This window comes from Cystoisospora suis, assembly GCF_002600585.1.
Source record: "Cystoisospora suis strain Wien I chromosome Unknown contig_2072, whole genome shotgun sequence".
Classification (NCBI taxonomy): domain Eukaryota; phylum Apicomplexa; class Conoidasida; order Eucoccidiorida; family Sarcocystidae; genus Cystoisospora; species Cystoisospora suis.
Genome location: NW_027154871.1, coordinates 2,901 through 17,725, shown reverse-complemented (window position 1 = coordinate 17,725; position 14,825 = coordinate 2,901). Strand labels below are relative to the sequence as shown.

The window sequence follows — 14,825 nt, the reverse complement described above, 5'->3', positions numbered from 1 at the left end:
TCCGCTACATCGCACAACAGGGGGGAAGGAAAAATCCTTTGCTCTAAAATGTCACAGGATTATCTTCTGTGTCGAGAAATTTCTGTTGAGCCGAACTGCGTTGCTCACGCATCCATAGACGGATGTCCATCACGGCGGACACAGAGAGCCACGGCGTTTTCCAGCATGGCCGGTTCCTTCAGAGTAGCACCTGTTGGCAAACTCAGGTTGAGGAAGCCCACCACTTTGAAGACAGGTCCTTGATGCAATCGTGACTTCTTCAATTCTTACGGCCGATGACCGTTTTTCTCGCAAAACACATAGATCATCGGCACTCTACAAGTATCTTGCATTCTCAACACCCCTGCCCGCCCGGGCGGCCGCCCTGGAAACACATCGCAGGCAGGCAGCACCGAACAAGCCCCGGTCTCTCCGGTTCCTTGTCTCTCGAGGCCTTGGGAGACCTGCCCTTGTGACTCTTCACTAACTGCCGTCTCCTTGAGGTTGACTGTTCGATCCTGAATAGCCGAGGAGGAGGGTGGTGGACATGCGGGGCGCAGGCGACGTGAGGTCGTCCAACCTGCGCCCCGCGAGAAATTCACGCGGAGACACGCGTTGAGTTAGCTTCGCACTGTCAGGAGAAGTGCCTTGCGAACTCGGGAGTGTAGAAACTCTTTTCCTCTTTTCTTTTCTTCTTGGTGGGACGGACTGTCGTGCGGAGAGGTGGTCGCCTCGTATAAAGAAAGGCCCGGCTATTACGGCAGTTGCAGACCTAGAACAAGGCCGTGTGTGTCTTTACCATAGAGATCAAGCCTAGACCCGAATGTTCGACACTTCCTGCTTCTTGTTCCTTTAGCAACTTCTCGCAGTAGGCATCATCGTGCATCTAATCCTTTTAGGTTGATTTCCAGTTCACACTATAGCACAATTTTACACTCTTCTCTGCGCATGTCTGTTCGGAGAAGATAGCACTGGCCGCCGCCTCAGTCCGTGCCCTCCCTCATCGGGATTACATCAGTTCCGCCTTGGAGGTGCGGGTTTTTCTCTCTTGTTCACTTAAACAGGAGCTGACGGCTCGTGACGTTTTCGCACACCGGTGCGTTCTCAGCTGGGGTTAGGAAGGCTTCCTGTTCTGGCACTGAGCTTTCACGACCCAAGGATTCTTCTCATTTCCTCTCTTTCTTTTCGGACATTGCGTGAGACGGGAAGGTGTCTCTTTGTTACTCGTATTTCTACAACATTCCATCTTTCGCGCTATAGCAATCAGTCAGCTGAGTGTACCTCTTGCATCATAGCTTTTCGGCCGAGAAAGAAAGACGTTTCATCCATTGTAGAGAGACCTCTTCAATGTATCCTGTTTCTTCTTCGGCGGCAAACTACCTTTCAGTAGTAACATCTCGTTCGCACCGCATTTCGTCTCAGCGTCAGCCGCCGGTGAATGTATTGTGATTCCTGTACGTACCTGTTACCATTCCGTTCTTCTTTCCACCCTCACAGTCATCACTGTCCCCTTTCCCGTCAGGTGTATCTACACCTGCCTCAAGACCGACAAACCGTGAGAGACACGGTGCCTTGGGTGTCCGTCCGTACTTTTTTACTGCTCCCTCTTGCTGTTTTCCTTCCTTACCGACTTCTTTCTTTCTTTCAATCTCTCAGTTCTTCCTCTGTACCACACAGCTTTAATTGATTCGTCTCTCCGGCGCCATGTCGACGACGGCTACAGGCAATCCCTCCGCTTCACCCTCCAGAAGCAAGCGAGAGGGCAAGCCCGCGGGTGGATTCTCCCTGTTAGGCCATCTCTACCTTTGTCTATACAACACAGCTGCCTTAGTAGCATGGGCATACGTCTTCTATCTCTTCCTTGAGCACTGTCTCGAGAAACGCTCATGGATGGCTGGGGGAGGTGCTCCAGCCCTCTATCGCCGACTTGAGTGGCCGTTAATTATCGCTCAGAGCATGCAAATCATGGAAATCTTTCATGCTATGATTGGTCTAGTTCGAAGTGGAGTCGTCACGACATTCATTCAGGTAGAGTTTTCCGAGGAATAGAGCCCTCTCGGGGGCTTCTTAAGTATCTCCTCGACTGGCGTGTTTCGCACGGACGGAGTTTTCCTACTACTCTAGTGAAGGAGGCCCTCAGGTGATGTAAATGTGTATGTGTATATACGTACACCGGACTTGGTGCGGAGATACACGCGAGGCCTCTCTAGGTATATCTCTTTCTTTAGTGGGTTTGGAGAAGCAAACTCTCTTTGGCTGATGTAGGGACGCATAAGATGTGTATTGTCTGACTTTCTCCCTATTCAGCTCATATCTCTCATTCGTACAGAGAACAGGACACGTCCGAATAGTTTTCTTCTACTTCATTCTTGTGACAAATCATACTCGCCGTCGTTCTTTTTCTTCTCTCTCCTCCTCTGCTTCTCTGTCTTCTGTTCTGCTCCCTCTTCTCTCCCCTCATGTCTCTTATAATTTTCTTTTGGCACTTACATGTCTTCGAGAAGAGCTCGGCTCACAGCAGCCCCTCCTCAGCCCCTCGCTACCTTCTCTCTTTTGTATCTTTTCTACTTGCGTCTATCACATCAGTCTAGCTATACAGACAGGGCTATCTTCTTTTTCTGTTTCTTCCACTTCTTCTCCGTCATTCTTCATCTTGTCCTCATTAAGGAGGTGCCTCTATTCCCCCCTTGTAACTACCCCGTTGCTGGTGTCTACTCCTTGACTTGTAGAAAGTCTGTTTCTCTTTCCAAACGAGATGGATCTCTACATCAATCAGGTGTATCATAGGGAGAGCAGAAGGCAGTCCTCTGTACTGCTAATAGATAGATAGATGAAGGCGTTCGTCTTCCTTGTGCGAAAGGCTCCAGATGGGAGATAGCGTCTCTCAGCATCATGTTCCGGAAGCACTAAGTAGGGGGGGAGGAAGGCGAAGAAGATAGATGGGGGGGACAGATATTTACAGATAGATACAGAGGCATACAATAAATAGATAAAAACCCTATTCTACGAAGACGGATGCATAAGGAGGGGAAAGAGTTCGCTGTCTGAAGCTAAGAGCAGTTATGAGCTGAGAATTCTACATACAGGTAGATAGATAGATCTATGTATATATACAAGAAGTCTTGTGAGTGGTGGCATGCTTGCCTCTATAGGTTTTCTCGAGGCTCCAGCTTGTTCTGTTCCTCTTTCGTCAAATTCCAGCGTCATACAATACAATCGCTTTCTTCTCTCTCATCGGAGCATGGTGTCTCGCAGAGCTTTTCCGGTAAAGCGCTCTTCTTTCTTTTTTTCTTCCTTTCCTTTCTTTGGCTCCTTCACTTCGTTTTTTCAGTGCTTTCTTTCTTTCTTTCGCTTTCTCTCGTACAACTTGTTCGTGTAATAGATGGTTTTTTGACAGGTGTGAAGTCTTCCTTTCTTGCCTGTCCATGCATGTAGACAAGCATTTCGCATCTACGTCCTCGACAGGGGAGAGAAAGATCTACATGGCTAGCTGGCTAAGAAAGATATGTAGAGAGAGATGACGACCTTGTCTGATGACTCCGAGCATCATCTTCCTTATTGAACCGACCTATACGTGCATTTCCGCATCTACGGAGGGAGAGGGGAAGGTTTATCTCTCTATCTTCATTCTTGAGTTAAGCACTCTGTTCAGATAGACATAGAGGCATTTATCGTCGTAGATATTCCTCCCTTTGGTGGTAGAAATGTATAAGGGTAGTAGAGATATGATAGATTGATACATAGGAGAGAGAGATAGATGATGCAAAGGTAGATACATAGATAAATAGAAAGCTAGATAGATAGATAGATATTTTCTAGTCGGTGTGTACTGATACGTTTGTCTTTTCTCTCTACACATCATTCATCATAAACCCTCAACTGCTCCTTTGGCTGTCTTCCGTTTCTGCGGGCGGAAAGTCTTTCAAAGATTTTCTCCCTTGCCTCTCTCTCCTCTTCAGTAGTCAAGCTGGCCTTCTGATTTGCTACTTCCCCTCCTGTGGTTTTCCCGGTGTACATACAGCTATCCTTTCTTCATTGTCCAGGAGTTTCTCCGCTGTTTTTCTCAAGGACAGAAAGCTCCTTCTTCTTCAGCATCTTCACAGACAGGAGCAGAAGTGCCTATGGCGCTCAAGTGGCTTCGATATTCAGGTAACCATCGAAAGTCTTCTCCATCTCTCTTCTTCATTCACACCTCTCTTCTTCTCCTCTATCTGTCTATTCATGCACTCCATTACATATAGTTACATGTATATCTATGTATGTATTTCTTTCTGTATTATCCCTCTATTCTCTCAATCGGTTTGCTTCTCTATCTTCAATCTATCTACCTACCTTTCCTCTATCTATCTGTGTCTGAACTATCTATCTGTCGTTATTTATCTTCCTTTGATCTATCTATCTGTCTATCTTTAATGTGTGTTTAATCTATCTATGTATCTATCCTCCCTCCCTTGGCATCGCTTGTATATCTATCTCCCCTGTATATAGATACATATATACATCTATCTGTTGTACGTAGAGATACATTTATCTATCTCTGCATGTGTCTCTTTTTGTATCAGGGTTTACTCTTTTATATCCCATAGGGATAACAAGTGAAGTGCTTTGTATGTTCGAGAGTCTCCACACTCTGAAGCTTCCCATGTTCGCGCACTATCCCTATCCGATGCCCAATGTATTAAATTTCGAGGCGAATCTTTATTTCATTTACATAGCTGTTCTCCTTGCCTACATCCCTGGAAGCTTTCTTCTCTATAACCATATGCTTCAACAAAGAAAAAAGAATCTCTATGGCTCGGGAAGTGATAAAGAAAAGCGACAGTAATCTTGATCTCTGGGGAGCTTGGAGACAGATGAGGCCTTTCTCTTTTCTTCGTAGTTTGGACTGTTCTTCCCCAAGTCTTTCTTTCCACGGTAAGAGAGAATAGTAGATAGGGAGATAGATGGATGGCATCTTTGGAAAAGAGAAGAATAGAAAAAGAGGAGAGAGAGAGAGAGAAAGAGACCGACCTATCTGTCGTAGCGAGCTGTCCCCTTTCACCATGTAATTAGATAGATAGATATAGATAGATAGATATAGATAGATAGATAGATAGACATAGATTAAAGATAGATAGATAGGTAGAAGAGATCTATCACTCTTGGGAGGTCTGCAGAAGAAAACAGACATGGAGCTTGTGTGGCTGGTGACGAATGAAGAGAAACAAAAGAGAAAGAAAACGTCCAGCAAGAGATTCTTTGAAGCTTGAAGAGGAAAGAAGCTAACAGATGCTGAAGTCGATAAGACCTACCGGAAAAAAAGAAGAAGAATGGTCTTCTTCTTCTTCTTCTCTTCATGGTAAATCATCTCTCCTGTAAAGACACTTGTGAAGTGTAGCGTTCATCCATACACACACACATCTGTCTTCACTTTTCTTTCATCTTCTTCTTCTTTGTTTCATTTGCGGGTTCGCGTGGATTGAAGAGAATTTTTCCCTCTCTCTCTCTCTCCTCCTCTCAAGTGATAAATGAAGACATGGTCGCCCATTTTGCGTCTGCATGCATGGGAGGTGTCAAACGGTGTCTCTCTCTCTGAAGAAACAGGGTTGTGTCTAGGTCTATCTCTCTATGTTGATATGTAGAGACCGTCCAATATATGAAACATTATCGGCTATCTTTGCGTCTTGTTCTGCTTTCTAACATACATAATCCATACAGCTGTGTACCTGTCATGTGGGTATACATATATGGACATCTCTATGGATCTACAGAGAAGCTCGATTTCCATACTTCGGTCTCTTTGGAGCAACGGGGAGCTTGCTTTCTTTCTTTTTTCACGAGGCGACATGTCTACGAGTGAGAGAAGATTCCTATGAGTAGCTAGCTGAGAGAATACAGTCCTCACGGTCATTCTCTATCTAGGTACATAATTATAGATAATAGGTCGATCGATTCAAGATGGATACATCGGATGTATATAGATGATAGGCCCCTCATAGAGCTAGTAGAGAGAGAGAGAGTTATTTTCCTAGTGAAATACGGTGACGATAAAAGAAGGACACATGCACTAAGAAGATCGGTAAGCCCGTTGTTTGGGGAAAAAGCACACATATAGAACCGAATATAAGGCGGATCGGATGGTCCTCTCTTTCTCATCGAGCCTGTGAGGCAGGAGATTCTCTAAGAGAGAGGATTATCTGAACAGACATACTCCTCATCTTCTGTGTATCGAGGGTCGAATACCTATTCCTCTGTAAACATCTCTCCATCGAACATGTATATGAGTAGCTTCTATCCAACTCTACGTCTTGAAGACATACCCATTGTTACACACTCACTGGTCGATACTCCTCTTTCCATCGAGACAAGATCGATGCTACCCGGCTACACATCGAGACAAGATCGATGGTAGCCGGCTGCAGCCTCCTACCCCTGTCTCGATCTAGTCACCCACATCAACCATGTTCTACAGCCTTCCCGTTTGAAGTGATTTAAGAAAGGAAAGACAGAAAGAGAATTGCCACTATCGCCTTGTAATGAATAAGACGCTTACGCGAGAAGCCTTAGCCGTAAGGGATAGAACGGTGAATGACTAGTCCACAATGAATCTACACAGCGAGAGGAAGGGAGAAAGTCCGAAAAATGAAAGGAGATTAAGAGGGCTTATAGTGAGAGAACGGAAGAGGAAAGAAGATGATCTGAATGGGAATGTGAAAAAGAAGCAGACACTTCACATCGCTCGGCCTCGAGTTCTTCATGCATGCAGATACACAAGAGAGCTTGAGAAGTCTTCATATATAGAGAGATTTTGATCTATATATGTATATACCTATACATCTATCTATCTATATATTTATGTGGAGCAATAGATAAGTAGTCATGGATTGGAATCCGAGGGTGTGGACTGACAGTCGGTCAAGGGATGATACAACACGTCTTAGAACTGTACTAGTTTCCTATCATTTTTCCTCTTCTTTTTCTTCCTCTGAGTCTCTTTCTCCTATCTATCTATCTATTCAATATCCATCTATCTATCTTTTTCTATCCGTTAGGGAAGTTAGACTTTCTCTCAGGATACTTTTCTTCTTTCTTCACGACTGAAGCCTCTCCCTCTCCATTCAAAGACATTCTCTCTCTCTCTTACAAGCAGCAGGTCACGGTCAGCCGAAGGAGAGAGCGAGAGAGAAAGTTTCATTTCCTTCACTTGTGGAGAAGGCTTTGCATACTTGCTGAGGGAAAGGCCGTTCTTCTCAGCAAGAAAGGACTTGAGCTGGTAAGCAAGAGAGTTTCTTCTGGTTTCTAATTGAAAAGATTTCTTTGTTTAGAAGAGAAAGAGGGAAAAATCTCTTCAAATTGAAAAGTTATCTTTCATACATAAAAGAACACGACAGAACAGAGACAGAGAGAGGAAAGAGATCAATGAACTCCGGCCTCACTCACTCACCCTGGCTCGGCCGTCATTCATCTGCCTATTTATCTCTCTAGAAAAATATATACCCGTATATCTCCATAAATCTATATATCTACGTGCGCGTGGAGACAGAGAGAGACAGACAACAGGCAAGTGTAAAGCGGAAAAATTGAAGTTTGCTTTTTCTATTGAAAAGAAAAAGAGATAAGAAAGAAAGAAAGAAAAAGAGAGAGACACAAGTAGACGCGTTTGTCTCCCTTTGGGGGGGGTGGGTAGGGAACGTCGGCATGACCATCCTCTCCGTAACCTCTTTCTTTCTTTCTTTACGCCAAACACACAGAGAGATACGAAGCTGCTCTTTCTCACACGGGTCTCTTTTTCTTCCTCTTCTTCTGCGAGAGACATGACATATTGAAGTTTCTTGGATAGCTTCATTCATTCACGCACTCTTCTCCTTCGGGGTAGTGGGGGTGGCGGTCTATGTGTTGTCGTATATGGAAAGCTACTTTCTCAACAAGGAGAGAGAATCCAGGAAAAGAAAGAAAGAAAGATCTTCATATCAACTGACTTTCTTCCCTCACACTTAGCTGCTCATCTCATCTTCTCCCTCTTCTTCTTGTTTGAGGCGATAGCAATAGTAGTGGGTCTATGGCGTACAAAGAAGAAGAAGATCCACGTAACAAGAAGAGAGATAAGAAGATATATCAAACACGAGAATTCACGAAAACTTCATTCTCTTTTCTTCTTCCACTTCTTCTCCTCTCCTAGATGGCTTTCTTCTCTCTCTCTCGCGTTCTTTTAGAAGAAGGATGGCGTGGAGACGAGATGTAAGAAGAAACTGAAGGAGATAAGAACGGTGACGTGATATAGGAGAAGGCAAATGAGGGGAGCAAGGGAAAGAAGAAGAAGAAGGAGTTACTCCAGAGAAAAAAAGAAAAACAAGAAAAGAAAGTAATGCTCTACTAAAAGAAACATGCATCTTCTTGTAGGATGTGACAGGAGTAGAAACAGATAGATAGATAGATGGATAGATAGATAGATAGATGAATAAATAGATAGATGGATAGATAGATAGATAGAAAACTACTGCGTATCATGGAACAGAAGAGGAACCTCAAGAATACAGAACCTGCCATACTTTAGTGAGACCTAGGTTGTCCTATCTATCTATCTATATCTATCTATCTGTCTCTCTACCTATATCTAGTCTATATCTCTAATGGTTACAGGAGCCCTCGAGTGTAAGCAGTCTTCCGTCCTCATGCATGTATGGTGGCTACGTGGGTCGCAGGAGAGAATGTGAACGGAAGACCCACGCTCGCCACTTCACTCAAAGATGACGAATACATGCATGAGAGAAAAGAAAGAAGAAGAAAAGCTCCGTTTGCCAGACATTCCATGGAGCTTCTCTGCTAGATGGTTTCTCAGTGCTTTGTACTTCTCCCCTTGTTCTCCCCCTTCCATCGATTCCGGTGTACATACACCCGAAAACTGCAGTGTATCTCCACTCCACACCTCCTATATGGGTTCTGCGTGGCACGTCTCTCGCCCTCCATCCTGAACAGATACAGCCGGGCGAGAGGTTTTTTTTCCCACTTTCTCTTTCGTCGTGAGTCACCTGTCTTGACACTCCTGTGCTTCTTTCCACAAAACTCATACCTTCCTCCTTTCCCGGTTCTTCTTCTTCTACTTCTCCTATCACACAAGGGCCTTCACTCCTGTAGTATCCTTCCTTCTTGCCTCTCTTCTTTTTTTCTTCCTTCGATCCTCGAGGTCTTCATTCCCGCTCTCTACATCAAACAGCGTTTTGACACCCCGCCATCTTATTCACCTCACTTTTCCTCTTCTTCTTCTTCTTGCTTGCTTTCTTTCTCTCTTATCTCCCTGATTTTCGTCCCTCCCCCTCCAAACCGGACTGGGGTGTATGTACACCACCCTAGCCCTGAAGTTCTTCCTGGCCCAGGGGTCGTCGTTCTTTTACTTTCACTACTACTGCTGCTATGAGTTTGCCCTCCAAGGCGATCTCTTTGTTCTACAAGGGAAACACACGACTCACGAATCAAGAGACTAGGAGAAGATGGCGCATTCTTTCCTCTCCTTTCTTCTCCCCACACTTTCTCACTCAATGAGGAAAAGGGCGAAGAGACCGATCTAAGGGGTATAGGAGAATAAACTCCTTCACTTCGCCCTCTCATATAGGACGACCTCCCTCCCGCACGAGCTGTCGCTGTAGCTACTGCGTCTGCCCATGGAGGCAAAACCTTCATATCTTCATGAGCATCTCCTTTGACTTTCCCTTCTCCCCCGTCGTTTCTTATCTCTCTTTCTTTCTTGGGAGATGACAGCATGCCACTGCTTGACGTTCTCATCACGCTTCTTCTTCTCTCCGGGAAAGGAAAGAGGGGGGGAGAAGAAGAGGAGGAGGAAGAAGAGAACATCTCTTCTTCTCTCGCATTCTCGCCTTCTCCTCGTAAAGCAGAAGGTTTTCGTAGAGAGACTGATGGGCACGTCTCATTGACAACTGAAAGATATCTCTGAGGGCGAGAGGATTCTTCTCTTTCTCTCCCGTCCTTCGCATGTCCCCCTATGGATCTTCTTTCTCGCTTGGTATCATGACTATCGCCATCTTGATGTTCTTCTTCATCTCTTTCTTTCTCTCCACTAGTTGCTCCTAGGGTGTTCTTCTCTTGAGGCTTGCCAATCATTTTGCCCTTCTCCCAGGAGGAGGATCTCCCTGGGTTGCCCTCGCTGGAGAGATGAAAAGAAGAGGAAGAAGAGGCAGAAGAAGATCTTGATGGAGTTGTCTGTGAGTGACCGTCACCTTGCTTTCTTGTTGTTTCATCCTCCTTGTCTTTATCTTGTCTTCTTCTATTTTCTTCTTTTTCTTCTGTTCTCCCTTCTCCACTCGAAGAGTATTGAACTCTTAAGTAGATCGCATTCAGAGGGTGTAGAGGGCTTGTCTTTCTCTGGGAACGTAGTCTCTTCTCCCTTTCATCCACTTCCTTCAAACAAGAAGAAGAACACGAGGAAACATTGTCTCTCTCTGAAGAAGAAGACCTGATAGATGGAGGAGAAGAAGAAGAAGACAGAGAAGAAGTCAGGGTTGTATCATCTTTCATTCTTTTATCCATTGAGATGTCTCCTTCTCTCGTACTTTTTTCTCCTTCTTCTTTCGTATTCTTAGTTGCCCCTCTTTCTTCTTTCTCCATCTCCAATTCGCCTTCTTTCTGTCTTGTTTCTCTCTCTTTCTCTTCTTCATTCTTTCGCTGCACGTTGATAGACGAGGAAGATAGATTCTCTACATCACAAGAACCATGGAGATCTCTCATCTTCTCAGCGGGTGTCTGTGAAGGGATCTTTAACTTCTCTCCTTCAAGAAGAGTAGGAGTGAGAGATCCCTCATGAACAAGTGGTGGACGGCTTATATTCGGAGAATGGGGAGAATGAGGCGACTTGCTCTCTGAGACGGTGTCTTTCACTGAAGACGCTTCGACAAGAGAAGAAGAAAAGGATGGAGTCGGAAGGCCCAGTTCTGAACTCGATGGAATAACGGCTAAGGATGAGAAAGGAGAGACACTTGAGGGGGGGCAGAACAAGGAGGAAGAGGAGGAGGTGTTCTTCACATGAGGATCTTCTGACTGAGAAGAAGAAAAGTTTTGTGAAGGAAAGGAAGAAAGAAGAGAAGATGAAGAGGAGCTTCTTTCAACATTTCTATCTGGGGTTTTTGGGTGCCGCGAAGTCTCTTGATGACCCATGCCTATACGATTCGAGTGACAGAGAGAGGAAGAAAGAGAAGAAGAAGAAGGGGGCGTTCTTGGAGTGGCTCCAGAAAGAGAGGAGTGAGAGAAGAAGGAAGGCTTAGGGAGAGCCTTTGAGAGAAAGGGAGATGACCTTCTTCCTAAAAAGAGAGGGGTCGTGGGTGGCCTAAAGCCACTGTTAGCCGGGGAAAAATGATCCACAAAAGACGAGGAAGAAAAAGGTGTACGTGAAAGGTAGGAAGAAGACATCTTAATAGATGGAGAAGAAGAAGAAGTAGATGAAGGTGTAAGAGAATGAGTCAATGGAGAAGAAGACGAGGAGGAGGAGGATAAAGAGGATGATGGAGATGTCACTGGGCGTGGTGTCTTTCTTAAGAGAATTGAAGCAAAAAGAGGTTGTTTCTTCTTACTCTTGCCTTCTTCATCTCCTGCCTTTCTCCTCGAACTCTCAAGCGTCTCTACACCTCCGATCTTCCATCGCTTTCTCTCTATCTTGTCGACCTCGCGTTCTTCCTTTTCTTCTTCTCCTCCTCCTTCTTCTTTTCCTCGTTCTTCTTCTTCTCCTCCTTGTTCTTTTTCTATCTTTCTCGTCTTTCTATTGAGATTTTGCTTAGCCCACTCAGGTAACTTAAAGAAGCCAAGTTGTCTATAACCTTCAAGTAGATTCTCCCTCCCTTTCTTAGGTGTACATACACCACCAGGTTTACGTAGAGGGTTCCCTCCTCCCTCTTGATGGACGTGTTTCGAGTGTGCTGCCTCGTAAGCTTTTGCGTATTTCTCGAAGAACTGATAAAGACATGCAAAGAGATCTTTCTTATCCGAGGAACCTGCTGAAAGAGAAGAAGAAGAAAACGTCCGCTTCTTGTCTTTTCTTAAGAAAGAAGACCCAGGAGGAAAGAGGCTACAGCTCTTCAACTTCTCTGGGTCCTTTGCACAAGGGGAAAAGACCTCTGGATGAGAAGTATGGTCGCTTGTCGAGGATACACCTGTTGAAGAGAGAAGAAGTCTTTCCTGTGAGTGGAGAGAGGCCGTCAAAAAGTAGTTGCTACTTTGTAAGATAGTAAGGACATCTTTAGATAGCAAAGGAGGATACACAAGAAGAGAAGAAGAAGCAGACGACGTCGGATGAGAATTCGAATGGCATTTCTTAACACTCCCTCCTTCATGACCTCTTGAAGCGGCGAGACCTTTCGAAGAGGAGGTTGGGAAAGAAAGAGGAAGAAACGCCTCGCAATCGCCTAGCCAAAACACCATTAGAGTGTACATACAGCACAACTGAAGTGTCAAGGATAGAAGAGGCTTCATATGAGATGTATACAGAGAGGAAATCGTCTGTGCGAGATACACCGAAAACATATCTTTCTCTTCTTGATCTGTCCTATCTGCATGCAGAGAAGGAATTAATGCCGACGAAGAAGAAGAAAGATCTGAACTGCAGACGGATAAAGAGGTCGAGAGACAGCATGCTTGAATCTTGTCGACCACGGATCGAATGAATGGAGAGAAATAATGTGAGAGGGGATCTTTCTCTTCTTTTCTCTCTAACGATTCACATATTTCTTTATGGTCTTCCTTCTCTTCCTGTAGCTCATTGTTACTCTTACTATTATTCTTATCATTCTTCGGTTCTCTCCTCATCTTCTCTTCTCTCTTCTTATGATCTTCTTCTTCTTCTTGTTGTTCCGTTTCTCTTTCTCCTTTTCTTTCTATCCCTCCTTCCTTTTCAATACCGCTTGTTTCTCTCTGTCCTTCTATCGCTCTTTCGTCGTCTTTCTTGGAGATCTCTAGTTTCTCTTTCGCTTCATCTAGAAGAGACCTTCGCCCCGCTGCCTCACCGAGGAGATAGAGAGAGATAAAAAGCTGGTAAATCTCTACGAGTAAGCTTGCAACGGACGTCTCTGACGCTTTCTTAAGTAACAAGAGGTCTCCTTTCTCAAAGACTACAGGATCTGTAGACATCGTCATAAAGAAAGAAAGAAAGAGATACACCCGAGAGAGGAAAAAGAAGGAGAGAAGAAACAAGGAAAGAAAGACAGATGTTCGTGTGCCTAGGGGAGAAGATGTGGGAGAGAGAAGAACAGACTTGATCAGACTGCAACAGATAATAACGAGCTGTGGAAAATCCCTCAGTGAATCAAACCTTGATGGCGTATCTATCTATCTTTAATCTATCTACCTCCAACCTCTCTATCTATCTACCTATCTTTGATCTACCTATCTTTCATCTATCTATCTTTGATCTATCTATCTTTAGTCTATCTGGGAAAAAAAATGAAGAAGAAGAATGGATCTGAGAGAGACAGAAGATCTGGAGTAGGAGGGACAGATTAGCTAAAAGACAACCGAATACGAAGGACTGTCCCTATAGACATTATAGGAAGGCCTACATCCATCCATACAAAATAGAGAGACTGTATGGTCTTCGAAAGGAGAAACAAGAGAACAAATCTCCTATAGAGGGACTGACCAGTCTCTCATTTTCGTCGATACACTCCTACAGGTAGGCATACATTCATATATGCATGTATATATACGTTTACAACGGAGAGTAGTAGTAGGATGTGCTCGGCATTATAGGGCGGTGGGAACAGTAGCCTGATCTTTTGCACGCATATCTATTCATACACCTACATACACGTATACATACATACACGTATACATACACATTCATATATACGTCTTCGTACATACCTACTCATACACGTTCATACACACACACATCTTCATATGCGGTTTCTACACTCTATCCGAGAATCGGCTACGTGGGGTGCAGGCGTGTTGTCTCTATTCTACCAGAAGAAGGAGAGACTCATTGACATGATCGTCGTGACTGTAGTTTATCTCTTTTCTTCTTAGTGACCTGAGCGGGCGGCGAGAAGATGAAAGAAAGTCTGACGTTTCTCTCCCCCTGTTCCTGCTGAAGAAGAGGATGAAGGCAATCCAAAGAGAGACTGATAAGAGGCTGGCGAAGAAAAGAAATCGACGTCTGAGGACAGTGCTTTCTTTCTCTTCCTCTTCTTCTCTCTCTCTTCACTCCATTCAACGACTTCTTCCCTCTCTCTCGCTGTAATAGAGTCAACCTACGATACACAGAAAGGCGAAGAGAACAAGAAGAAGAAGAAGAAAAAGCAAGACAGACACACCCACTTATAAAAAACAGAACCCAACAACATTCTCTTCAAGCAAACATATATATATATACATATACATATACATACATATACGTATATCTATGTGCATATAGAGGGTGAACAACTATAATGTAGGCGAGCGAGGGTATAAACTGTGCACACAAGAGGAGCTGGAGAGAGTGGCCGTGAAAAGTAAAAGAAAAGAGGACATGTCTCTCTCTGTTGAAGAAGACGAGAAGAAGAGATGAAGAGAAAGAACCTTTCCTTAAGGCCGAACCGAGAGGAAAGAAATGCAGCCATCCCGGTGGAAGGAGAAGACGAGGGAAAGTGAAGAACGAGTAGGATGGAATCAGAAAGAAAAGAAACGAAAAAGAAGAAAAAGAAAAAGAAGATAGNNAAGAAGAAGAAGAAAGAGATGTTTGCCTACTTGGCCTAAGAGTTGAGTCCACTTGAACCAGGTAGGTCGACTGCCTCCTGTTGCCGGAGCCTTTGCAAAACAAGAGTTCTCCTGTCTTTCTTCCTTTCCTGCTTCTTTGTTTTCGCTCGACTTCTCTTTCTTTCTCTTCT

General features: G+C 44.4%; 2 protein-coding genes across 2 annotated transcripts in view; one reads left to right on the top strand and one right to left on the bottom strand.

Moving 5' to 3' along the window:
• Positions 1–187: 187 nt before the first annotated feature.
• CSUI_004437 (protein tyrosine phosphatase family ptpla protein) lies at positions 188–5,737 on the top strand. The gene is made up of 4 exons (XM_068064628.1): positions 188–2,007; positions 3,132–3,244; positions 4,001–4,128; positions 4,542–5,737. Exons 1-4 carry the CDS (start codon positions 1,684–1,686, stop codon positions 4,802–4,804), a joined length of 828 nt encoding a protein of 275 aa, XP_067923397.1. The 5' UTR covers positions 188–1,683; the 3' UTR covers positions 4,805–5,737.
• Positions 5,738–7,289: 1,552 nt separating this feature from the next.
• The window catches only part of CSUI_004436 (uncharacterized protein), a 10,370-nt gene continuing 2,834 nt past the window's right edge, over positions 7,290–14,825 (bottom strand). The window contains exons 4-6 of the mRNA XM_068064627.1: positions 14,686–14,825; positions 13,988–14,207; positions 7,290–13,076 (exon numbers count right to left, since the gene is read on the bottom strand). The exon at positions 14,686–14,825 is cut by the window's right edge and continues 115 nt beyond it. Coding sequence (XP_067923396.1) covers positions 9,202–13,076; positions 13,988–14,207; positions 14,686–14,825 — 4,235 coding nt within the window. The 3' untranslated portion in view covers positions 7,290–9,201. The remainder of the gene's footprint in view (positions 13,077–13,987; positions 14,208–14,685) is intronic.

Coding starts and splice junctions, on each gene's coding strand:
- CSUI_004437 (XM_068064628.1), top strand. CDS start 1,684: ATGTCGACGACGGCTACAGGCAATCCCTCCGCTTCACCCTCCAGAAGC. Junction 2,008..3,131: donor TCGTCACGACATTCATTCAG/GTAGAGTTTTCC, acceptor TTGCCTCTATAG/GTTTTCTCGAGGCTCCAGCT. Junction 4,129..4,541: donor CAAGTGGCTTCGATATTCAG/GTAACCATCGAA, acceptor TTTTTGTATCAG/GGTTTACTCTTTTATATCCC.